Genomic DNA, 25,725 nt, shown 5'->3' with positions numbered 1-25,725 from the left:
ATGAATTTTTGATGATAATTTCAATGATTTTTTGACTTACAACTACCTCTGTAAGGTTATATTCCACAAGAGATTATATTGATAAACCACAGAAAAAATAAACCAAGATTAATAATTATGAAATAAAATTATTTATTTAATTAATAGCTAAATACTTAATCATTGATTATATATAATAGTCTGTAAATAATAACAAAAAATTTAAAATTGCATAATAAAGTTAAAGATCATATGTTAATAAAATGCTGGATTTAAGTGTTTCAATTCTCGCTTCTATTTAAATAATTACAACTACTTAATGTATTACACATTTCTCAAACATTTCATTAATTTTTCCAAAAAAAGTCCCACTCAAGTATGTTTACTTAAAGAGGTGGGAATGCCTTTTGGGCAATCCAGTAATCAATTGATTCGCGGAGATTTTCGACGGTTGGAGCTGGCACTTTTATTTGATAACCCAAACTTTCCAATTTGGATCCATCAATCGAGAGCGGCGAGTTGGTGAGCAATTCGGGGTCAAGGAATGGAGACAATGGTGTCCTGTCGATGTTGTTCTTTTGGGTTATTTCACCCCATGGTTGCATGTGGTCATCATTGACTTGTTCGATGATTGATTTGAAGTTAACCTTAGCAAAGTTGCTCATGACAGAGCCAACAAATCCAGTCTTGATTCCAAATATCTTTCCAACAAGCTCATTGATCTTACCTTGATCAGTCTTGTTTTTATCAACAATGTTGTAGATTTCACCAGGCTTTCCATGTTCAACAAGGAACCAAATGGCGGCGCAAACATCAACAACATGAACAGTGTTGACTTCTAAGGAAGAAGTCCACAAAAGCTTCATCTTCTTATTCGCATGTTTGTAAACAGCGCCAATAACTATACGTGGCATGAGGCCAGTGATATCACCAGGGCCGTAGATGGTTGCTGGACGGAGAATAATACAGCATGGGAATCCCATATCTAATAATACTTTTTCTGCTTGGAGTTTGGAGGCTGCAAGGGCTGTCCATGGCTTAAGATGAGAAGTTTCTGTTGATGGCTTGCTTGAGCTGGCGTAAACTTGACCTGTTGAAACTTCAATCCATTTTGGAATGTTACGTTTCTTGGCTTCAGCACCGCAAACAGTGGCAACCCTGAGGATCTTTTGTTCATAGAATTCAGCGTCCTTACCATAGCCTCCTGTTGTTGCGAGGTTGATGACAATATCAAATTGTTGGTTGTTGTCTAAAGCGAATGCTTTCTCAACAGATTGCTCATTTACTAAGTTTGACATCTTGTATTCAACAATAGGGTTCTTAAAGAGTTGGAAGTCTGGTTCAGTAAACCAGGACATTTCAGGACGATTTTTATCGCAAACCCTGATCAAGGAAGCGAGGTCATTCTCAATAAGATAGCGAACCATGTGACGGCCGACAAATCCAGTACCACCAAGGATGATAACCTTTGGTTTGCTTGACATAAAGAAAGTGACGATAAGAAAAAAGTTTTGTCAATTCAAAAAGTGCAAGCGTTCAATTTTTGAAATGAATTTTGAAAAAATAATTGGACCAACATAAAATGTACTCTTCTTCTCTCCTCTTCAAATTTTTTGTTGACCGATTGCAAAACTGTACCGCTTGGTTAGCTTTCATAAAGAGATCGCATTTTGAAATTCATTAAGTGGAAAATTAAAGTGAAAAGCGAATCAAGAAAATTATCCATTATCTCCTGGAGAAAACGGTTAAATATAGCAAACAATTTGGGAGCCGTTGGCAACATTGAAAAGCGGTGAAAATTTTGGTGATGTGATGTTTTACACCAAATTTTCTGTGTGTTACATAAAAGTGTTTGAATTTTGATTTAAATTTTGTAAATGATAAATCTCATAGAATATTTTGTGAGATTAATGATATTCATTGGCACTTTCCGTTTTATTGTATAAAACAGTCAAATTTCTTTGAAGATATCGTATGAGATATCGTCCGTATATTAATGTTCATTTCCTATCAATAGTACATCTGATACAATGCAAGCATTCAAAAAATATTTTTGTTCTATAAAACATTAATGTTGAAATGATATTATTATAGAATACTGTCATTTAAATACTCTGAATCAAAGTGTGCTACCTTGGTTTTTATTTAATGTTTGAATTTTTTGTTTTAAAAATTCTATTTAAGGAGGCTTTCTCAGTTACCTGGTGGTACCTTTTTATCAAAAAACATTTTCCTCATCAATGATGAGAAATTATTATGTAACCTCCCAAAAATGGGATATAAGGACATATGCTTTCTCTGAAAATGCGAATTGGTTTCTCAATTAAAGTTATATTTAGCTTGGTATTCATTGTTATCAAATATTAAATTTTTTTATTACTTAATGTAAAAAAAAATTTCAGCGATCTTTGTTGATTGAACTTTAATAATATATATATATATATATAATATTTTACATTTATCAGCTATAATAAGGTCTGCTCTAGATAAATGCAATAAATATTATTTTATATATAAAGCATTCATATAACTAATGTCTTTGTGAATATCTTTAATTATGAAATAATTTTTAAGTATTCCTTGAGTCATTAAATATTTTCCTGTAATTATAAGTTAAGTTAACTTAGTTAACAATTTATTGATTGGTATTAACGGTTAATTTCGTTATAGATAAGGAAAAAAATTCATATCGTTTGAATTATTAATAATTATTGATTCAGATTTGATCATAAATGGTAATAAGAAAATGATCAAATATAAATTATCACTTTATCTCTCACATTTATAATTACTTTTTAATAAATGAGAATATAATAAAATTAGATGCAGACCCAATAATTTCCAATATAATTGTTACAATAATAATTTAAATAACCAACAGTCAAACCAGCAATTTCGATTATAATTGTTCGAAACAGGACGATAGGTGTATTATAAAAAAGTGACTCGTCTATTCAGGCATGAGCGACCTAATCATCCCACCAAAAGCTGTATGTAAAACAATCGAAAAAATAGCAGACTATATCGCAAAGTTTGGAGAAAAACTTGAGACAAGACTTCGTGAGGAGAAAAAAGGGAATCCAAAGTTTTCTTTCCTTATTCCAGAAGATCCATTTTATCCATACTTTCAGATGAAATTAGAAGAAGCTAAAAGTGGTGCCAAAAAAGCCGCAGCATCAGCAATGGAACCAATTACTCCAATCGCTCAAGCACCAAAACCAATTCCAAAAATAATACAGCCATCTTTTACTTATAAACAACCGACTGAAATAGGCGGTTTACAACTCGACGTAATTCATCTTGTTGCTCAATATTCGGCACTTTATGGACAAGATTTTCTCCAAGCGATTGCAATGAGAGAATCAGAATCACCTTTATTTAATTTTCTCAAGCCAAATCAGCCATACTTTAGATTCTTTACTGGGCTCTATGAGCAATATAAACTTGCTATTGACCCATCAAATCAAATTCGACGAAGATTAGATCAAGAATCAGCTTCATTTCTCAATGTAAAGTCAAATATCGATGCTGAAACTGAACACCAAAAAATGACAATTGAACAGAAAAAGAAAGAAGCGCTTGAAGCTAAAAAAGATGAATCTGCTGATGCATTTGATTGGGATGAATTTCACGTTTTAGGCACAATAAACTACGATGATGACCAACCACAAAAGCAAGAAGTTCCAGAGGGCCCCGTTGTTCAAAGAACTCTTCGTAAGCAAGGAAAAATTGAACAGATTTCTCCAATCACAGGACAAAAAGTTAGTGTCGAAGAGTTTGGAGATCATTTAAGGTTTGAACTACAGCACCCACAGTATCAAAAGGAACTAGCAACAATGAAAGAGAGAAAACAGAATCAGAATTCTTCTTTGGCACAAGGCGATGAAATCGCAAGAAACTTAGCACAATTTGCTAGGGGCACCCCAGAGCCTGCGAAAAATACGGTTATTTGGGACGGCAGAGAAGAGACGATAGAAAAAACGGTCTCAGCGGCCGTTTATTCGCTTGATAATCCAGAAGTAGAACAACAAGATGTTCAGAGACCGGATTTGAAAAAGCCGCCTGTGCTTGGGCAAGTCAACTTGCCTAAGAGAAAACCAATTCAGAAATGATACATTAAATTTTGTTTTTATCAACTAAATAATCAGAGCAATTTCCGATTTTTATCTTAAAACACTAAATTTACAAAGCAAAATAATAAAAGTAAATGTCTTTGGTATTGGAAATACTTTTTGATTTATGAAGTAATTTGATAATTTAAAAAAATTAAACAAAAATAAATTTATTTATAATTATTCATCGTGATCTTTTTCTTCAAGTTTTGTATATTTCATTGATCTGAGTGAATAAATGGCGAAAAAGAATAAACCGTAACTAGCTCCAAATAAAAGAATAAACTTAAGCCAAAGAATTCTGATTTGTGTCACTGCGGCAATGACAAACTGTGCAACAGTGCAAATGCCGTACATTAAGAAGATGTTCCATTCTGAAAATCTGAAATATAAAATACCTGTAGCCATATGAAAGATTGACATAGCATGATTGGAAAGTGCTAAGTCGAGAGAATTAGGAAGATATTTTGGATGATCAACATCAAACTCTAAAGAAAATGGTTGGTTGAAAACCATTGGAAGATATAATATAAGAACATGCGCTAATGCATATCCCATTCCCATTGCTAGTCCTAGAGATGAGTGATCATTTGGTGAAGCTAAAAATTGTTGTTTATATCCAAAATACTTCAGAATTGGTTTCCCAATATTGTCAATAGGAATTGAAAACAATAAGATATACCACGGGTTATTTGTAAACAGTGCTGATAAAGAACAAAAAATCAGAAGAATTGTAGAAATAAATGATGAAAACCAACCAATTAAAATAAACCGATATTTCGAGATAAGGACGCAATGAACAGCAACAACAGGTGCTGTAGCGATTAGCCCACAACCAACGTTTACTGAAGTTGTATCCATAAATAATCCGATCAGAAACCGAAATATGAAAACGGCCGTTTACGAAATCTTAAATCAAAATCCCTGTCTTCCAACTAAGTACATTCTAAAACAGAGATATTGACTTTTTAGGAATTGGGTGCAAATACTATAGAGTTTTTTTAAGGTGAATTTTATGATAAAAAATTATGATTAATAATTAATTTTAAAATAGAATTCACTTTTAAGTAAAAATCAAAACAAATTTCTTTTATTGATTTATTGCAAGAATTTTAATTCGTTAATAAAATTGATATCATTGGATAAGATGTGGTTGATTTGATGAAAAAGTTTTTTATGTAACATTTCATTGCCACTTTTCATCAACAGCCCAAAATTACCAATGATATCTGATCCAGAGCAATATGACAATGATCCTAATTCATCCGAACCACAAAGCCCTCCATCCGAACTTGGTAATTTTACACTTCTTAACCCTCAAAACTACTTAAGTATGGCACAAAATCCAGCAGCTGCAATTATCAATTCTGAAATTGGAAAGTATGGAAAAGAAATGAGAGAAAATATTGCACAAACACAATCTAAAATACGTCCGTTATTTGCTGTAAACACGAAATCAGTTCTTCAAAAGTTGAAATCACTTCTATGCCCATTTATTGTTAAAAACTGGAGTCGTTCTGGGCATGAAGGAGGACAAGCTACTCCAACTTCTAACCCTAATGCACCAGATCTATATACACCACTTGTTTTTGCTTTCTTTTTCATTCTTATAATTTCATTGGCAAATATTATTCAAGATACATTCTCGTTTGAGCGCGTTACATACACCTTCTGTAAGTTCTTTATTATTGTTGTACTTCAAGTTGTTTTATCAAAATTCCTATTTTACATTGTTGGATTCCAAGGAACTTTCACAATTTTCTCGCTTTTTGCAGATCTCTGCTCTGTTTCTGTTCACATCTCCCTCTGTACCTTGTTTTGTTGGAATAAAGTTGTTCTTTACATAATAACAGCATATTCGGTCGTAGCAGCTTTTTATTGGACAATAAAGACTCTTAATTCACAGTCCGGTATACAAACAAAACCTAAAACAGGGCAAACATACAGCATTCTCTTTGTCGGATTAATTCAAGGATTAGTTCCTTTATTGTTTATTAGGTCTTATGGAGGTAAGCAACCAATAGAAGCTCCAATTCAGATTGAAACACCAGTTACTCAGTAAATTTTAATAACTTTAACAAATCGTTGTTATTATGAAAATGTTTAATTTTAACATCTTTTTATATTTTTGACATTAATAAAATGAATTTCTTGAAATAATTCTCATGAATAAAAAGCTTATTTTAATTTTTAACAGGGAAAAAAACGAAAAGAAAAAACGAAATAAATAATATAAAAAGCATTCAAAATTAGACATGGCACAAAATATTGATAGAAAAGACAATTGACAAGGTGAATAATTCTTCTTTTTCGATCTAAAATTCCAAAAAAACGAACATATCAATTAATTTTTTAATAAAATGGGTTTTGAAATATTCATTGAACATATTTCTTCCTTAATTTTCCTCATAATCATAAAATGATAATAATCTTCGCTCAATAAATGGTTCTTTTTTATTTTAGTAACTTTACTTCCACTTCAATAGTTTACACAACTTTTGTGTATCGTGATTCCACTTTTTCAGAAGTTGACAGAACATAGTACACAATTGTCCAATATCATTTGTCCGTTCAGTGTTATCAAAACCGCAAAGCCGGTCGAACAGTTCACTTTTCAATCATGTCTGATTGCTCTGATCCAGAAATCCTTCAAGCCTACGAAGAAGTCCGCAGTGACAAATCCCCAATCAACTGGATGCTTATCACATACAAAGAAGGAACTAACCAAACAGTTTGGACTCTTGTTGGCAAGGGTGAAGGTGGTTTCCAAGAACTCAAGTCTAACATCGATGACAAGTTCATCGGCTATGGTTACCTCCGTGTTACAACTGGTGATGATATGTCCGTTCGTTCCAAATTCGTCTTCATCAAATACATCGCCAAAGGCACACGCATGAACATCAAGGCCAAGATGAACATCCATAGAGGTGATGTTGAAAAGGTCATCAACCAAATCTCAATTTCATTCGATGCAGATTCCCTTGACGAATTAGACGAAGATGAAATCAACGCTCGTCTCTTCAAGGCTGGTGGAGCACACTACAACTAAAACACACATTGAAGAGAATTTTAATTTTTGTATATTTATTCTTTTTTATGATCACAAAAAATCATCTGATTTATCTGTCACTTTTGTCTTTGCTCGGCCACAATAACATGAAAATGAATTAAAAATTGCTATAAAAGAGAACTATCTAATCATGAATCAAGAAATATTGGTGGCTAACAGACATATCTTTGAGTATAACAATGAAAACCTTACGGATCATTAAAATACATTTTCATGATGATGGGTTACTTGTTAAAACTCGTAAATACATATGCGCTCTTTATTGGGATTATGCTCAAAAACATCTGTCTCAGCTTCCTTTGTCATATAAAAATAATGTTGTCGAAAATAGTTAACATTATTATTTTGATGAAATTTAGAATCTATTAATCAATGAATGTCATAGAAATACAAAATTTCATGTGAGGAATATAATCATTTGGATCACAAAAGACAACAAACAACACTTTTCATATTGGAAAAAGTGACAACAAAAAATGCAATCTATCGTTTATATCACTTTATGAACATAAAGGCCTGTATCACGTGGGAATTTGCTTCATTTATCAAATAATATACACGGAAAATGTAATATCAATGATAAATTTGTTTTTCATTGAAATTTAACCTTAAATTTTGGAGTTCATCAAAAATTATTAAAACATGTCTTTATGAAGTAATAAAGTTTTTCATAAACAAATGGAATTGGTTTAAATACTTCAGTTGTTTGTTTGTCTTAGAAAAAGAAAATCTTAAAGTATATAAAGATTATTATCCAATCTGGATATGTCTCTTAAGTATCAATTGATTATTTAATTTGAGTCCCAGTGCTTACAATTGATTTGCACTATTAACTTTTATTTAAGTTTATTGGGTAAAAATCATAAAATTGAAATCAGATATTTCAAAAATTTTAAAAATTAGCATAAATATTATGCCAAAAAATGATTTACTGAAAATTTTTATGTTTTAACTATCCTGTAATCAAATGGTTGGTCTTTCGGCATAACAAGTAATCTTTTTGCACCTTCTGAATTGATTTGAACAACATTGATGAATCCGCCAGAGGCTCCATCACGGACGATTGCATTGTTGACGGCCGAAATTGCAAATTCTGTTGCTTGTTCCATTGTGAAATCTTCTTGACAATTATCATCGCAATAAGCTGTAATGTATGCGCTACCACTACCGTTAGCAGCAAATTTACGCTTCAAAGCCATTCCACTAACAGAAATTTCCCAAACTGCAGGACCATCAGAATCACATCCAGCACAAATAAATCCTGCACTAAGCATTTCTTTGTTATTTTGAATTAACCTTGAGAGGTGATGAGCGGCAATAGAAACTTGATGATTAACATCTCTTTCTGTGTTCATTTTAACTATATTTAATGCATATTTTGCATACTTACCAAGTGTTTGAGTGTGAGCTGTAGTTCCGGTTCTGGCAATGTATACTGTTGGTGAAAGTGGTGTAATTTTGTTAGAAGCGCGTGAAGAAACATATTGTCCCATAGTTGAACGTGAATCAGCTGCCATAACAACTCCATCAGTACATTGGATTGCTAAGATTGTTGTTCCTGTATGCTCAGTCATTGATGAATCGGGCCCAAACATTGCGAATAATACTTAACTATGTGAAATTTTGATTAACTTTGTTTGACCAACTATCAAATGGAATGATATGTGATGTGAAATGATCAAAACAGTTTTAATTTACTAAATAGCCAATGTATTGTTTACTAATTATATTCTCCCTCTCATTTGAGCTAGTAACGTCGTTGTTCAGTTTTTATCTCAATTAAGTTAATAAGAACATTTGTTAAAGAAATGCACATATAAAAATTTTTCACATTTTTTTGCATAATGACATCATTGCTTAGTAAATTAACAAATTTTAGTGTAATTACAAAAAATTCAAGCACAAGAATTTTTTAAAATTTTTTTATGTAAATCCCAAATATTTTATCGATATTTACATATTTTGACATCGTTATAATTACTTCATGAATAATTTTTTTTTATATACTAGAGGTACTTCAACTCCCAAAAAACAGATTTTTTTTCTTCTTTTTTCATTCCATATGTAAGCATTCCATGAACTATGCAATAATTTATATTTTAGATCATAAAATTTTATAAACTCATGATATATTTTTTAATCGATTTTTTTAAAAAATTTATTTTTTCCAGTCATTCATGATTAATTTATGATATATTTTATATTGTATTGATTTTAGGACCTGAAACCCACCAGGAAAAAAAAATTCATTCAAATTTTTCATTTTTTTCTCCCATTTTTTTAAAAATTGATGAATAAAATTATATAAAGTGGTGACCTGGTTTATTTTAGATATTTATTTTTAGCATAACTTAGAATCGTTGTTTTAAAAATTATACCAATAAATTTTATTGAAATATAAAAATAAAAATATTTTATAATCGTAAAAGTGCTGTAATTTCCAAAATATTCATTTTTTGCAATAAATAATAAAAATTAAAACATAATAACCAACACAATCAAATTCTTTTATGTCATCGGATTATATTTTAAAAAATAATGAATTTTTATTTTTATATTTCAATAAAAATGATCAGATATATTTTTATGTTTTTTTTTTCGAATATTTTTTCAATTTGGTGATAACATAATATGTTGAAAATTAAATATAAATGAATTTGTTTTATAACAAACTATCTTCGAGAAATTTTCATTTTTTAATTTTTTATTAAAAAATTATATTTTTAGTATCCATAATAAATTTTTTCATATTATATTAAACACAACTTAAAAAAATCTATCGAAATCTTCACTATCGTAAGATTCATCCATTCGATCTGGATTAAAATGTGGTTGTTCTGGTTGTGATTGTGGAATTTGTACATTAGTTCTAGAATTGATTTTTTCCCTAATATCTTTAAGAACTTCATCGAGAACTTCCAAATCTTTTTTTAAGATCTTCTCTTCGACAAGCGGAATATACACAGTAACATCATCAATACTGATGACTATTGCCTTGATTTGTCTCCAGCCATATCTTTTCCTTCCCATAATGTTTTCAATGACCATTTTCTATCCTCACACGCTATTTTGATCGTTCACATTGAATCTGCATTCAAAAAGTTGGGAAATTAGGGCACCCCATCCAAATTTTGCCCAAAAATGATGTAAGGCGTGTTACGTGGGCGAGATTTTAAATTCAAAGTAACCCTTGCAATGTGATACGATATTTCTATGTGATTTTAGTTTTGTACAAAAACATAATTCATAAGTTAATTTCAACAAAATGAAAAAAGTCAAACTACATGAAGAGACCAATGGCTTCATAATGTACAAGCGCAGTGTATGTTTGGAAATTTAAAATAGTTCACTTAAAAAAAATTATTATTATTTTGATTTCAATTCAATCATTTTGATTCTTTCATCGTTGTGTTTTACGCGCTTTGTAATCTTGCCTAGTCTAACAGAAAGTTTATCCAGTTCATTTGCTATATCTGAAAGGAAATTTTGATAAGGATCATTGACTCTTTCCTCGCATTTTACAACTCTAACCAAGCAATTTCGCTTTGGTTTTTTGCGTTTTTTCGTTTTTGTTTGAGTATTTCGAAAAACAGAATCTTGGGATAAAAATGTGTTTTCATGGCTAATTTTTCCTACTTTTGGCTCCTGAAAATCCAAACTTGGTTCCTCTGTACTAATTTCCTCTTCTTCTGGCGAAACAGAAAGATCTGGTGATAACCAATAAATCACTTTGCGGTCTCTTCCACAAGTTGTAAAATATTTACCATCACTCGAAAACTTAACATCTATAACATCTTTCTCATGTGCTGAGAGAGTAAATATAGACTCGAAGTTATTTGTATCAGTAATAATTACAGAATTATCAGACGACCCGGTGACAATTATATTGCCATTTGGCTGTATGGCAACAGAATTGATGGAGTCGCTATGTATTTTCGATGAATGAAGGATACTTCCAAATTTAGATTCGCATAAGAAAAGTGAGCCATTTGAAGTTCCAGCAGCGAGGTTATCACCACCGCCTGAGAAGGAAAGGGAAAGAATATTAGAATATGTATCAAAAGTATGAAGAATATTACAACTTCGAATATCATAAAGTCGGCACTTTCCATCAATTGAACCTGTGGCAACTAAAGAACTATATAAGCTAATAGCCGTTGAACTAAGCTCTTTATCTGTGATTGGAAATTTTTGTATTATTTGTTGAGTATTTATATCAAAAAGAGAAAGAGAAGATGATCCACCTAAAATGAGAACCTGATCAGCATCTTGTGTAATAGATAGAGATTTTATGGAACCGAAATGTGGAGATAATTTTTTTATACATGAATCATTATTATCAATAACTTTCCAAAAACGGATTTCTTCATCTTTGCTTCCAGTAATAATAAGACTTTGTGAATTTGATGCATCAATACATGTAATAGTATCATGATGTCCAACAAGTCTTTGGCATGTATCTTGTTTGTTAAGTGGAAATAAAATAATGCTCTTACCAGTGGTTCCTCCAGCTATATACCTATTTGTGAATGGAATGGCACAAGTTAGTTCTCCATTCCTTACGTTAAATGCTTTTAAAATTTTTGGTTTCATTGCAAAAGTGTTGAAGAAGAAATTCGAACGTTTTAAACATATCCACTTTTTGAGAAATTTATATTTGATAGGATCAAAATAGATTCAAAAAGTTATCAATCAAGTTGTTTTGGCCAAAAAAATTGTGTGTGATTAATCCCAAAGCTATTCTGAGTTTATCAATAAAATACATATACGTATTCCAAAATCATGAGTTACAAAGAAAACTTAGGATATTGTACTGTCAGAAATTTCAAGTCACATTAATGTAAATCACAATGAATTAAGCAACAATATAAATTTTAGTGATATTACGAAAGTAAGTTACACTTTTAGAATTATTACATATATGCAAAGAATTTGTATTAAATAAAATATCCTCAAAAATGTAGGTCTTCGATGTGTACTATATGGCTTTTTTGATATTACCACAAAACCTTTGAATATAACAATTAGTCAATGAATTACAAAATTGTGCCCATGTTCACTTCATTCAATTATTCGAATAATTTTTATATACCACTTTGAAATTTTAAAATAAATTCTATATAAAACAAATAAATATCTTTAGCATTAATATCAATTCCTTCTTGTTCAAGAAGTAATTTAACTATTTCTGTATGACCTTCAGAAGATGCTATCATAAGTGCTGTTCTAAAAAATTTGAACAATTTCCAAATATTATTTTGAAATATTAAATTATTAAAATAAATATCAAATAAAACAAATAAATATCTTTAGCATTAATATCAATTCCTTCTTGTTCAAGAAGTAATTTAACTATTTCTGTATGACCTTCAGAAGATGCCCATATAAGTGCTGTTATAAATAAAATAAATAATTTCCAAATATTATTTTGACATATTAAATTATTAAAATAAATTTTAAATAAAACAAATAAATATTTTTAGCATTAACATCAATTCCTTTTTGTTCAAGAAGTAATTTAACAATTTCTGTTTGACCATTATAAGATGCCCATATAAGTGCTGTTATAAATAAAATAAATAATTTCCAAATATTATTTTGAAATAAAATATTATTAAAATAAATTTCAAATAAAACAAATAAATATCTTCAGCATTAACATCAATTCCTTTTTGTTCAAGAAGTAATTTAAAAATTTCTGTTTGACCATTATAAGACGCCCATATAAGTGCTGTATAAAATAATTTAAATAAATTCCGAATTTTATTTTGAAATATTAAATTATTAAAATAAATTTTGGATATAACATTGAAACATTTTTAGCATTAATGTCAATACTCTCTTGTTCAAGAAGTAATTTTACTATTTCTGTTTGGCCATTCCCAGATGCTCTAATAAGTGCTGTCCAAAATAATTTAAATAATTTTCAAATATTATTTTGAAATAAAAAATTGTTGGGATAAATATTAAATAAAACAAATAAATATCTTTAGCATTAACATCAATTCCTCTTTGCTCAAGAAGTAATTTAACTATTTCTATACGACCGTTCCAAGATGCAAGCATAAGTGCTGTATCAAATAATTTAAATAAATTCCGAATTTTATTTTGAAATATCAAATTATCAAAAAAAATTTCAAATAAAATAAAAAAATACTTTTTGCATTAACATCAATTCCCTCTTGTTCAAGAAGTAATTTAACTATTTCTGTATGACCATTCTCAGATGCTTTAATAAATGCTGTATAAAATGATTCAAATAATTTCCAAATATTATTTTGAAATATAAAACAATAAAAATAAATCTTAAATAAAACAAAAAAATACTTTTTTCATTAACATCAATTCCCTCTTGTTCAAGAAGTAATTTAACTATTTCTGTATGACCTTCTCTAGATGCCAAAATAAGTGCTGTTCCAAATAATTTAAATAATTTCCAAATATTATTTTGAAATATCAAAATATTAAAATAAATTCTATATAAAACAAATAAATATCTTTAGCATCAATATCAATTCCTTCTTGTTCAAGAAGTAATTTAACTATTTCTATGTAACCTTTTTGAGATGCCCAAATAAGTGCTGATTGAAATAATTTAAATTATTTCCAAAAATTATTTTGAAATATAATAATATAAAAATAAATTTTGAATATAACATTGAAATATTTTTAGCATTAATATCAATTCCCTCTTGTTTAAGAAGTAATTTAACGATTTCTATATGACCTCGAGCAGATGCAATTATAAGTGCTGTATAAAATAATCTAAATAATTTCCAAATATTATTTTGAAATATCAAATCATTAAAATAAATATTAAATAAAACAAAAAAAATATTTTTAGCATTAATATAAAATCCTTTTTGATTTAGAATGTATGTAACAAGTTCAATATTTCCTGAAGATGAAGCAAAAACTAAAATATTTTCTGGAAGTTGATTATTTTTAAGGAAATATTTTACAAGAAAAATATTTCCGATTTTTGCTGCTTCATTAATGATATTTACATTAATTTTCATTCCTTCATTTTCTAGATATGTAAAAATTTCATAATTAAAATATGAAACACATATTACTCCTAATTCTTCTAATTTTTTAAATTTTTCGAGTTTGTTTTCATAAATATATTTAAAGATATCATTTCGATGAAACTTAATTGCTGTTTCATATGCATCTTCAACTGATGAATGATTTTGTTCACACAAATGAACAATTTCAATGTTTCCACCTGCAACTGCATATTTACCTGTGTTATTTGTTTTTGCACCATTCATAAGTAAATATTTAAAACATTTAACTGAAGAAAAAAATGCTGCATAATCAATTAATGTAACATTCCAATTGTTAATAAATGAACATCTTTCATAAATTGATTTTGGAATTGTTTGATTAAAATTAAAATTATTTTGTGATGATATTTCTTGAAGTTTTTCAATTTCGTCATTTCGAATTATTTTAGCAATTTCTTTTGGATTATGTCCCTCTTTAATATATTTCTTATGAAGTGCAAAATCATTCTTCGAAAGTTCTTCACAAGCAATATTTTCTTGATCAAATGAATATTTATATTTATCAAATTTATCTTGATTAATGTGAGCGAAAAATGGAAATTCGCATTTATTTTGAATGACTTTTGCTTCAAGTAAATTATAATTAATCATGTAATTAAGAAAGTAAAATGATTCTTGTGTATTTATTCTAAGAAGAAATTGAGAAAATGAGTCTATTATTTTTGAAGTGATTTTATTATTTTCTTCAAATTTTTCAATTTCTTGTAATAATCTCAAATATATATCGAAATTGTTACTTTTGATCAAAAGGGAATTATATATCATTCGGCTTATACTTATATTATAAGATATTGAATACTCTTTACAAAATTTGCTGATTATAAAATTCGATGATTGAATAAAATTCTCTGTATTCAAACCAAAGATTGTATTTTTGAGCATTACAAATGATTCCCATTCATTTTGAGATTGATTTGTTTCACCTCTTTCTCTTTTGTTGTTCATTTTGAATAAATAAACGAATCGATACAAATATGTAAAGCATGCAAAAAGTCATTTTATCGATTTTTAAGAGTATCTTCTTCAAAATATTCCACATCTAATGTTCATACGTTTCCTATTCTTTGCTTGTTATTTTTGTTTTTTCACATATTTCAAAATTTTAATGAAACGAAAAGTTCTCATTTTACAAATATACCAACGATTTCAATTTATTCAAAACAATTTACAAAACAATTATTTTGTGAATGGGCTCTTCAACTTTTCCTGTTCCACATCTATCCATCTTTCAGGCAACAATTGCACTGACAATGTTTTTCCTCTTTGTGCCTTTATCACCAATCTTTTGACTTCCTTCAAAGGCTTATCGAATCTTATTTTAATTTTATCTGTTTCGTTCACTTTCAACAACCCTTCTATAGGTGTAATATACAAATCCTTTGGTATTGTATCTTTTCTAATTTTCCATTTGACCCACACCAAAGATTTATTCTTTATTACAATTTCTTGTTGTACTTTATCAGAACTATCAATAGAATATTTATCTAATTCAAATATTGGCACATTTAACAAACGCATTTCATCAAATTTCTCTTCGATGATATTCGAAAGTTCTTTTTTCCTTTCGTCGTTAATGACAGGGATTGTAAACTTATAACATGCTTGAACAGGTCTATGATCACTAAATGTTGATTTCAAACTTCGATAAAAGATACAATGCGGTTCACTCGGATAATTATTTTTATCATTAAATGACATTGGCGCATAATTATCAGTAATGAAAAGTTTCGTTTCATTCATGAAATGATGCGCAGCATCTGTTTCAAAGATTAACTTATCTTCTAATCCGATTTTAATACGTTTCGGTGACGTACGTATTAATATTCGATCAGTCCAAGATGGAACACGATGTTTTGGTGATGTATCATAGATATTACTATTTAAGTCATATTTAAATGTTGGATTAAATAATATTTTCGGCTCTTTAAATGCATTAATGATTTTGTCGTTTTGTTGAGTGATATGTAATTGATCTTTCTCATATAAATCACTTAAACTTTTACTATTGATCTTATCAATGACTTCTTCATACGTCATGGAAATTCGATAATTTAAATCGCCCATGAATATGATGTAATCGGAATTAGTTTCATATGAAACAATTTCATGCCATTGAGTGTTACGTTGTTCCCAATTTTGATCATGTGGTGCTAAATGACAACAAATTGCAACTAATGACATCTCGCCAATGTTCATGCGGAAAAAGACTGCAGCTTTGTTGGCTAACATTCCATTCGCGCCAAGTTTTTTGGTTTGTATCGATGATTCTTTAACTGGAGGATTTAATCCTTTACGCACTAATGCGCAACAATAAACGCCACCCATAGAATCATGTGCTACAACTTCATATGAATCATTACTTGCAATATGTTGCGCTTTTAAGATATATTTAGTCCATAACTCAGTGTTATCACTATTTCCTGTGACAACAGACTTAAATGACATGTCGATTTCTTCTAACGCAATAATGACAACATCGGATGGCAAAGTGGGCGAATGAAATACTTTGGTCAGATCATCTAAAACACTATCGTTGGCTTCGTTACTTGCAACGTTCCACGTCAGAAAATTGAATGTAAGGGGAACTTCATCGATGTAAAATTGAGTGTTTTGCGAAATGACCCGCTTCTCCCAGATGTCACGACATGACGAACTAAATGGGATAGGACTATATGCTGTACTATCGCCAAGTGGTTCGGCATTGGGTGGATTGGGAATTTCTGAGGATCCGCGTAACTTTCGTAGATATGAAAGATTTTCAGAAACAAATTGATCATCTGTTGTGTTCATAAGAAGTGAGGTTTTGCCAAAATGTGATACCATTTGTTCAACATCTACTAGCTTGCGGAATTTGAATGTTAATGTGATGTTTCCATAGCGTGCAAATTGAAGTGTAAATGTTTTGTTGACATATGAAAATGAAGGAATAAGTTCAGATGTAATTGGTATGAAACAAAAAGAATTGGATGAGTCTTCAATGTATAAAAATGAAGAAGCAATGGAACAATTTAGTAGATGTACACTAAGACAAACAGGCTTATCGTCATGCGCAAGAGTAGCATCTGCTTTAAACCATACTTTTGTTGCTTGAACTGCTTGGAGCATCGCTGTAGAAGCAATTAGATTCCTTAGATTGGAAACGTTAGAATTTTAACGTCTGTTCAAAAGTGCCAATGTTCTAAAAATTCATCTTTGTTTTTATTATAGTCTCAATATTATGCTTTGTATTAAGTTTTACTTTATATACTCAATATTTTTGAATGAAATGATATCTCATTTTTATTGATGTTATTATTATTTCATGCTAAATTACGATTTTTCATATTTCTGAATAACCGATTCCCCGTATTCAATATTTGTAATAAGCCTTAAAAATTATTATTAAAATGCAAAGAGATTTATCATCTATGATTTAAAAAATATCTTAATATTTGATTTGAAAATATGTATCAGTTAAGAAAGCGAATTTATACCTTAAAAGATGTATCCATATTCAATTTTTCAGCATGAAATATGGAATCCATGGAAGATATTTTTGAGAATATTAATGTTAATTATGAAAGAGCATATTTTTTCTTTTTTACATTTTATCTTAGCACAATCATCTTTTAGATAAAATCAATAAAAAAATTAGACCGAACTTTTTTATTTATCAGAATTGAATTTTTTTAAAAAAGTTACCATCTCTAAAATCTCTCGCAAGTTATTTATTTTATTATATATTATTCATATGAATTTCGGATGAAAATGTTGAAATTGTTTCATTTTCTTTTTCTTCATTTCAAGATTACAACTAATTTATTTTTCATTACGAATTAATAATAAAACGAGTAACACAACAAAAGTATAAATTTCATCATATTCCCTCATATACAACAATTTGTTTAGAAAGCATAAAAAACACATATTATTTGTGTACTAAATAATGAAAATCTCAAATTAAATGACATATAAATATATTTCGTATCTTATATTCCTTCAAAGAAATCAATTTAATTAATTAATTCCAAACCAGAGCACAAACTGTATATCCAAATATCAGAAAACATTGTTATGACTTTAACGTTCATTACAAAACGCAAACAAAGATATGACATTTATTTGTTACTTACAAATACAACAGGAATCAGGCCCACCCCGGAAATTGACTTTGCCGCATCGTAAAACTTATGAAAACTTTCGTTGTACTCATTCTGCAGTTTCGGCACTTTTTCCATTACTTCTCCTCCGTAAATTGATTCGATTACTTTGTTTTCGTTTTCTTCGTTATCCGTTATAATGAACACCGCTTCGTAATTTTGGCAGAATTTGCAAATTTCAGAAGTTTCTTCTCTCGGGAATATGTACAGTATTATGTCTATTGGCCGCGCGCCTCTAATGAACACTATGTCCGATATTTTTTGATCGAATGAAATATCGTTTCCGAACATTCGAATGTTATTAATGTTTGTTAAATTTGGTATTAAACTATTGACATATCTTTTAGAGTTTTTGATGTCATTAGTTAATAATATATTTGCAGCTTTCTTTAGGCCAATTGTCCATATCGAATTACTTGTTGAAATGTCATTACTAACTTTGACAGGATATGTAAATATGCGTACAAGTTCAGTACCTTCATCATTCCGATATAACATCGCAAATTGGAAATATACATATTGATCTTGAATTGATTTATCCGGTAATTTTAATATGTACGTGATTCCGCCGTTTTGTGGAAACGCTCCAAATGATGAAGCGCCTGAATTATGGATGACACAATTTCCTAAATGTTCTGTGACTTCAATTTTATGACTACATCTAAGTTTACCGCAACTCTTCCAATAATATTTTTGTGTAAGAACATTTTCGAGTTCAATATTAAATATATTTAAATTAGCAATAATATGAAATGTTCCAGATGTAAGTCCTGATGAGATCGATGTGATTGAGGATTCATTATTTCGTTCATTACTAGCATTAGTAAAGATATGAACAGAAATGTTGTTTAAATTTAACTTGAAACATAAATCACGAAATTCATCCTCATTATCAGGATATGAAAATGTCGGTTGTTGTCTTTGAAGTATATCTGTGGGACAACCATCAACAAAAGCACATAGAACACAGCCATTATCGCCAATTAACTCATTAACAAATGTAAAAAGTAATTTAATTTTTGATGCTTTTGATGTTGGCGGTTGCGGTTGTGAAGTGAATGATTCAAAAATTGAATTGTAAAATGGTCGCGTTTCCCTTAACGGAGGAACGTTAATTGGTGGAATAGGTAAATTTTCGAGTTCACTAAAAACTATTTTACGTTTCTTGGAGGGATCATATAATGTGATACTTTGGTTATATGTAATTAAATATAGACATGTATCATCACTCATTTTTTGAATTATATTTTTAAGTGAATTAACAAAAACTTTTGCATGATCATAATTAGAAGTGTCAATAGCAATCGTGAATATTTTCTTAAATGGTGCTTCGGTTTTGTTATATTTTGGAAGAATAACATCATAAACTGGATAATGTATTTCTGGTGAATCAGGTGTAAAACCATGAGGTAGTGATGAATCAGTGCCACAAAGAGGACACCTCCAAACTTTGGAATTATGGATTTTGCAAAGATAAGATAAATAACCATGGCAAAAATTACATCTTACATGGTAGCGATTTGTATAATCGATAACGGGTATGTTAGGAGGACCGTTTGGTGATATAGATATACCAATCGGTATATTTGTTACATTTTTTGAACTTGGAAATGAAGTGGTTGAAATAGAAAAATATGGTGGAAGTTGTGGCATATCTTGAACTTGTTCTTGGCGCTGTGGTTGATTATCTATATTTTCTGGAAGGAAATATCTCCTCATTTTTTAATTATTTGGGCGAAATTAAAACAACCGCAATAACGGTGGTTATGACAATAAAAGTGACATTGTTTCACAAAAAATGGTATGGAAAAAGTGATAAACACGATCAAAATCAATTGTAAATCCCAAAAATTTGGGTGCTTTATGTAAACATAAATAAAATGCAAATTTTGGAATATTTACCTGGAAAATTTTATTCATAATTAAACAATTATTACAAAGACAAATAAGATAAAATAAATTAAAAATAAATATGGTAAAATGTAAAATTATTTCAAAATAAACTTTCTAGATCCAAATAATGCCTAACGGCAAACTATTTTAGAATGTAACAAATTTATTTTTTTTTTTTTTTTTTTTTTGTGAATTTCATGGTGTTGCGCAAGAAAATTAAATGTATCTTAAAAAATGATTTTCTTTTTCAAAAAATCTATAATGGTATAAATCAAAAACATTTCGTGTATTCGAATAATAAAACAATATTTTTTATTTCTATTTGAAAACAAATAAAAATTATATTGGCATTATGTGGCTTGGAATTAAGGCCACGTCCATCGCATCCATTATTTCTTTTTCATGTTCTTTTGGTACTGGTATTTCTCCTTTCATCACATTTACGAGGTACCTTGATGTGAACAGGTCTGACGTCTGATAGCGCGGAAGATCGTTTGCAGATTTCCAAGAATCTCCGGGATCATATTGGAATGGTCGCACAAAATCAGCAGTTACAACAGCCTCTTCATATATGGAAACAGTTGGAAACCAAAACTCTGTTGGATTTATAGAATCAAAGATGACTCCTTTGTCTTCACCATTAATAAATAATTTGAATGCAAAAGAATCATTATCAGGAAATAGACCAATTCCAATGACATCTCCAGGTGAAAATGGAGGAGAAGGGTATTCCTTTCCACAGTGAAATGCACCTCCTTTATCACGAACACAATAGCCATATTCATCATATCCTACGGAACTTTCAATTTCGGCACTAAGTGTTGAAATTCCAAATCTAACATGGCTATTATCATTAGTACGTTCGAAAGTCAATTCAAAGTAATAATTATTACCATCAAAAGGAATAAAACGAGTGGTACGACATATCCTATATCCACCGGAAAGTGTTATTTTGTCTTTTGATATGAAGTGGAAAGAACGAGATGATTTTAATTTAGAAAACTTCATTTGATGATTAAGTTCTGGATCACTAACATAAGGAATTAATTGAAGAGCCGCGCGACGATGCACACCTAGATCTTCGAAATGTAGATTTTGCATATAAAGTTTTTCTGGTGGTTCGTCGCTTTGTTCCATTTTTCGTTTTCTAAACGTTCTTTCTCTGAATTTTTGAGAACTTAAACCCCAGAATTTTCAGCAAACATGTCCGATCCTCTCAAAATGGCCAAAGTACAATTTTCACATGACGAAATAAAAAGTTTTTTTAAACCTTGCGAACCACTTGTAGATAAAAAACTATTTGGTCCTGCTTATTCAGATGAATTGCAAACACCAATAGATTTATCAAATTTTAAACAAAAAATATGTACATTTTATCAAAGACCTATAAAGCAAAGGCCACGATATCCAAATCGGGCAAAAAATTATCAAAATGAAAATCTTGAAAACGAAAATTTTATTCCCCAATTTGTTCCTCAAGAAGATTTTCAAGAAGAATCATTTCCACAAATTGTACAAGATGAATACGACTCTCAAGAAGTTCCTGAATATGTTTTTCCTTCAACGTTACATAATGATCATTTTCAAAATACCCAAGAAAAATCATTTTCTTCAACCACCAACGATGACTATCAATCGCAGGACACTCACGAAAATTCATTTCCTTCAGCAATTAACAATAATTATCAACCAGTAGAGTTACCCAAAAACTCATTTCCTTCGTCAACTACCAATGACCATCATCCACCAGGATTTGAAATTCCACAAAGCATCCAAATCATGGGATATCCACCTGGTTTTTATCCAGAGCCAGTCATCAATTTTTTACCAACTGTTATAGCGCCAATTGAAGCCCCTCAATTCCAATATCCGCTCATTGGTGTTCCAGTTGCTACAGCGCCATTACAAACCGTAACACAAGCGCCAGTATTTGAGTTTGAGTTTAAACCAGAACCGTTAAATGAAGAAGAAACGAAGCAAACAGCCAAAAAAGTTGAAGAAGAAGAAGAAATAGAAGAAGAATATGAAGAAGAGGAAGAAATAGAAGAAGTTCCACAAAAGATTAAACCCGGTCATAAAACAATACCAACACCAAAGCAAATAGTAAAGACACCAATTCATAATTTTGTTAGTGCAGACAGCAAAAATATATCACATAGAACAGGGCCTCCTTCGCCTGACGGATTTGCATCTATTAGTGAGTATAGAGCACTTGTGAATAGCTCACAAAAAAAGAAATCATTTCCCAAAATTATTGTTACTGAAGAGAAAAATCATAAAAGTTCAAAGCTAAAAGTTAATAATGATTTATTTCCACAAGTTCTTGAAGAAGAAAATGAAGAACAAAAAGATGTTAATAATGGACTAACAAAAACTTCATTTGCACAAATGTTCGAAGAAGAAGAAAAACGCGCAAAAGTTAACAAAACGCCAACTGATAGTTACAGCAGTAAACACTTAACAAATTCATTTGCACAAATTCTTGAAGCTGAAGAAAAGCGCGCAAAAAATCATCAAACAGAAACAAAAGTTAACACTCAACCAAATAAAAATTCATTCGCTCAAATGCTCGAAGCAGAAGAAAAACGCACAAAAGTTAACAAAGCTACGAACAATAATCAGAAGAATACTTCGTTCTCACAAATGCTCGCAGCTGAAGAAAAGCGCGCAAAAGGAAATAAATCGAAAATGAATTCAACAGATGGAAAACTTAAGTCGCATAATGGACCGCGCAAAAAGGCAAAACCTGTTGTAATGTCTCTTCAAGAGTTCATACGTGAGCAGAATCAACCAAATAAATAGTGTTCATTTCATAATTAGTAAAATTTATAGAAGAGTGATTCAGTTGTAATTTTGTAATGATTTTGAAAATTCTTCTCATTCAATTAAAATATCGAAAAAAGATTTTTGGGTTTTATTAGTTGAAGAAATAATTAAAATTTTTACTTGAGGCTTCAGAACCATATATAAAGTTTTAATCAAGAGCTAATTAATATTTATTTTATGTAATATCAAATATTATCTAAACAGCAAAAACAAGCAAAAAGATGAACCAAAGATACAAAAGAAGATTGAAAAAAAAGAATCTTCAATAGAATCTTATTTTAGTGAACTTTTTTATATTTTATTAAAAATTCATGATCAAAGTTTGAATTTAATATATGTTATTATTTTATGAAGATAAATAAACTTTTTTCACCACAATCATGTAAAAGCATGTATACATGTATAAATTGCAGGCATTATTGTGCTTGATAAAAAATTCATTTTCAAATTAAAGCTTATAGACAAAACTGAAACAATATGATAGGAATCGAGTTGTAAGAAAAAAATGGGGAAAATGAGATATTCACGTCAAAATCACGTTTATGAGAGAAACCATTAAAAATGTTTTTTTCCACTTAATGAAGTTTCTTATACATTGAATCAGAGAAAGAGTTCTTCATTCTTTCGTATAACTCTGACGCCGATGTCTTCAATTTTTCAGGTGCTTCAACAAAACAAATGAACAAAGTGTCAGTCATACCTTCGAATGGGAAGTCGACTATCAAAAATATTGAAAATGTAAAGAACAGCGCGAACATGCATGAGGTTGCGAACACCCAATCATATACATCATCCATCGCATATCCGATACCGAAACCTACGGCTAAACCTGCTAATGTGAATACGATCAAATGCAACGTCTTACTTAATGAGATTATTGAACCTTCGAATAACACATCAGCGAATTTGTTACAAGACAATTCCATAAAACGTCTGCAACCTTCTCTAAATGGCACGCCGAACAATGAGCAATATATTAATGCATAACGATTGATCCACTGAAGACAACATTCAATAATGCATAAGATACATAACGCAATGAGCCGAAGGATAGCGAGGTATTGGTTGTTGTTGTCATTCAGATTGATAACTGCGCGACATGCTTGAGCAATTGCAAGCCAAAATGCGGCGCACGCTTCGCTGCCGAATGAAGTGGTCATTGCGCGCTTGAAGGATTCCCATACGGGGGACTCGGGCATGTATTCCGTGTCGTTCAGGAAGTACCACGTTCCTGCTACACCAGATGCAGTTGCGTAGATGACGTATGCGAATGTATATGAAATCCAATAGTAAGATAAGACTAAGTAAATATATAACACATTGTTAAGATACTTGTAATGGATGGAGAAGATCATCATCGAAAAAATGCAAGTGATAATAATGTCGAAAATGACTACAATGAAGATGTATAAGAAGATGGATGGGTTACGAAGCAAAATTAGACACGTTTGCTTTAATACGGCAATAGAAAACTCAATGCGGTCACGTGTGCAACATAAACAAATCAATAAAAAAATTATTGCGGGATATAAAAACAGAACATAAAAGCAAAAGAGAAATGATGGAACTAGAATGACAACAACTGAAATAACAATACAGATAAAGAAACCAAAACGAATATAAACGCTTGGAAGGTCATATAAAGAAGATGGGCAATGTTAATGACAACACCAATCGCAATTCCGATGAATAAAACTTTGATCTCATCTATATCAAAGAATGATTCAAATATTCTGGATATACTTTCAGTAGATCCATATTCGTTCTTGGCGATAAGAATATAATAAAAGTAAGCAAAAGTGGCAACAAGACTCAATTGAGGACGAATAATATCACAAAGAATAGATCGTTGCATTTGGTTTCTTTCTTAACATTTTGTGAGTAATTTTGTGGCTCAAAGGCTTGTTGGTTTTCCCAATAACATGAATAAGCTGTTTGATCACATGGAATTGTGGCCCATTGCTCAACTTGCATTTCGTGATATTGGATGTGGTTAGGATCATAGTGATAGTTTGCTGTTTGTGGTTGATAATTGTATGAATTAGGTTGATAATACCCTTGTTGGTATTGTTTTGGATCAATGTATGCTTGTGGCTGATATGAAGGATATGGTGGAACATATTGTGGAGTGGCTTGCATGCTTGGATGAATATAAGCTTGAGGTGGATAATCCTGAGGTGGGTGCGGTTGCAGGTAAGCATGTTGCTGTTCAAGAGGTATCGATGCTTTATACATTTGATCAGACAAATGTTTTTGAATACAACTAATTTGAATGGTATTGTTATTATTATAATTATTGTAATAATAGTTATTATTGCAATATTAATATTTCTTGCTATATTTATTATTTATAAACGAAACAAACATAAAAATGAAGAAAATGCAATAATTAATGAAGCGAATGACAATACGATAAAGGATTTTTTGTTCATATTCAAATATCAAACAATGCCTAATATCCATTTGTATTATAAAAATATATTTTATTAACTTTTTGATTTTGCTTTTTTAATATTTTAATATGAAATTGAGGTTGAATTGAAGTACAATTAGAAATGCGAATGTGATTTATGTTTTTGATGCATTTATAGAAATTGGAAATCATGAATTTCTTTTAAGGAAGAAAGGTCGTTATT

The 25,725-nt window shown here is 30.0% G+C and overlaps 13 protein-coding genes across 13 annotated transcripts; 4 read left to right on the top strand and 9 right to left on the bottom strand.

The window, feature by feature from the left end:
* Positions 1-365: 365 nt before the first annotated feature.
* GO595_008816 (NAD-dependent epimerase/dehydratase family protein) lies at positions 366-1,463 on the bottom strand (the record flags this gene model as incomplete). The annotated part of the gene is made up of 1 exon (XM_067922432.1): positions 366-1,463. The coding sequence occupies one exon, from the start codon at positions 1,461-1,463 to the stop codon at positions 366-368; it is 1,098 nt and encodes a 365-aa protein (XP_067771055.1).
* Positions 1,464-2,939: 1,476 nt separating this feature from the next.
* GO595_008815 (putative splicing factor 3A subunit 1) lies at positions 2,940-4,091 on the top strand (the record flags this gene model as incomplete). Its single annotated transcript, XM_067922431.1, has 1 exon — positions 2,940-4,091. The coding sequence occupies one exon, from the start codon at positions 2,940-2,942 to the stop codon at positions 4,089-4,091; it is 1,152 nt and encodes a 383-aa protein (XP_067771054.1).
* A 180-nt stretch (positions 4,092-4,271) lies between these two features.
* Positions 4,272-4,952, bottom strand: GO595_008814 (uncharacterized protein; the record flags this gene model as incomplete). Its single annotated transcript, XM_067922430.1, has 1 exon — positions 4,272-4,952. The coding sequence occupies one exon, from the start codon at positions 4,950-4,952 to the stop codon at positions 4,272-4,274; it is 681 nt and encodes a 226-aa protein (XP_067771053.1).
* Positions 4,953-5,313: 361 nt separating this feature from the next.
* On the top strand, positions 5,314-6,153 carry GO595_008813 (protein YIF1A-like; the record flags this gene model as incomplete). Its single annotated transcript, XM_067922429.1, has 1 exon — positions 5,314-6,153. The coding sequence occupies one exon, from the start codon at positions 5,314-5,316 to the stop codon at positions 6,151-6,153; it is 840 nt and encodes a 279-aa protein (XP_067771052.1).
* A 558-nt stretch (positions 6,154-6,711) lies between these two features.
* Positions 6,712-7,140, top strand: GO595_008812 (cofilin/tropomyosin-type actin-binding protein; the record flags this gene model as incomplete). Its single annotated transcript, XM_067922428.1, has 1 exon — positions 6,712-7,140. One exon carries the CDS (start codon positions 6,712-6,714, stop codon positions 7,138-7,140), a length of 429 nt encoding a protein of 142 aa, XP_067771051.1.
* Positions 7,141-8,102: 962 nt separating this feature from the next.
* GO595_008811 (Proteasome subunit beta type-6) lies at positions 8,103-8,756 on the bottom strand (the record flags this gene model as incomplete). Its single annotated transcript, XM_067922427.1, has 1 exon — positions 8,103-8,756. The coding sequence occupies one exon, from the start codon at positions 8,754-8,756 to the stop codon at positions 8,103-8,105; it is 654 nt and encodes a 217-aa protein (XP_067771050.1).
* A 1,771-nt stretch (positions 8,757-10,527) lies between these two features.
* GO595_008810 (WD40 domain containing protein) lies at positions 10,528-11,754 on the bottom strand (the record flags this gene model as incomplete). Its single annotated transcript, XM_067922426.1, has 1 exon — positions 10,528-11,754. The coding sequence occupies one exon, from the start codon at positions 11,752-11,754 to the stop codon at positions 10,528-10,530; it is 1,227 nt and encodes a 408-aa protein (XP_067771049.1).
* A 3,653-nt stretch (positions 11,755-15,407) lies between these two features.
* Positions 15,408-17,336, bottom strand: GO595_008809 (Endonuclease/Exonuclease/phosphatase family protein; the record flags this gene model as incomplete). The annotated part of the gene is made up of 1 exon (XM_067922425.1): positions 15,408-17,336. One exon carries the CDS (start codon positions 17,334-17,336, stop codon positions 15,408-15,410), a length of 1,929 nt encoding a protein of 642 aa, XP_067771048.1.
* A 992-nt stretch (positions 17,337-18,328) lies between these two features.
* GO595_008808 (Sec23/Sec24 trunk domain containing protein) lies at positions 18,329-20,089 on the bottom strand (the record flags this gene model as incomplete). The annotated part of the gene is made up of 1 exon (XM_067922424.1): positions 18,329-20,089. One exon carries the CDS (start codon positions 20,087-20,089, stop codon positions 18,329-18,331), a length of 1,761 nt encoding a protein of 586 aa, XP_067771047.1.
* Positions 20,090-20,602: 513 nt separating this feature from the next.
* GO595_008807 (SPRY domain containing protein) lies at positions 20,603-21,364 on the bottom strand (the record flags this gene model as incomplete). Its single annotated transcript, XM_067922422.1, has 1 exon — positions 20,603-21,364. One exon carries the CDS (start codon positions 21,362-21,364, stop codon positions 20,603-20,605), a length of 762 nt encoding a protein of 253 aa, XP_067771046.1.
* A 120-nt stretch (positions 21,365-21,484) lies between these two features.
* On the top strand, positions 21,485-23,065 carry GO595_008806 (uncharacterized protein; the record flags this gene model as incomplete). The annotated part of the gene is made up of 1 exon (XM_067922421.1): positions 21,485-23,065. The coding sequence occupies one exon, from the start codon at positions 21,485-21,487 to the stop codon at positions 23,063-23,065; it is 1,581 nt and encodes a 526-aa protein (XP_067771045.1).
* A 599-nt stretch (positions 23,066-23,664) lies between these two features.
* GO595_008805 (XYPPX repeat family protein) lies at positions 23,665-24,288 on the bottom strand (the record flags this gene model as incomplete). The annotated part of the gene is made up of 1 exon (XM_067922420.1): positions 23,665-24,288. The coding sequence occupies one exon, from the start codon at positions 24,286-24,288 to the stop codon at positions 23,665-23,667; it is 624 nt and encodes a 207-aa protein (XP_067771044.1).
* A 613-nt stretch (positions 24,289-24,901) lies between these two features.
* GO595_008804 (XYPPX repeat family protein) lies at positions 24,902-25,324 on the bottom strand (the record flags this gene model as incomplete). The annotated part of the gene is made up of 1 exon (XM_067922419.1): positions 24,902-25,324. One exon carries the CDS (start codon positions 25,322-25,324, stop codon positions 24,902-24,904), a length of 423 nt encoding a protein of 140 aa, XP_067771043.1.
* Between the last annotated feature and the right edge of the window lie 401 nt (positions 25,325-25,725).

The sequence above is a fragment of the Histomonas meleagridis genome (genome assembly GCF_020186115.1).
Source record: "Histomonas meleagridis strain 2922-C6/04-10x chromosome Unknown contig_72, whole genome shotgun sequence".
NCBI lineage: Eukaryota > Parabasalia > Tritrichomonadida > Dientamoebidae > Histomonas > Histomonas meleagridis.
This window is presented reverse-complemented; position numbering and strand designations above follow the sequence as displayed.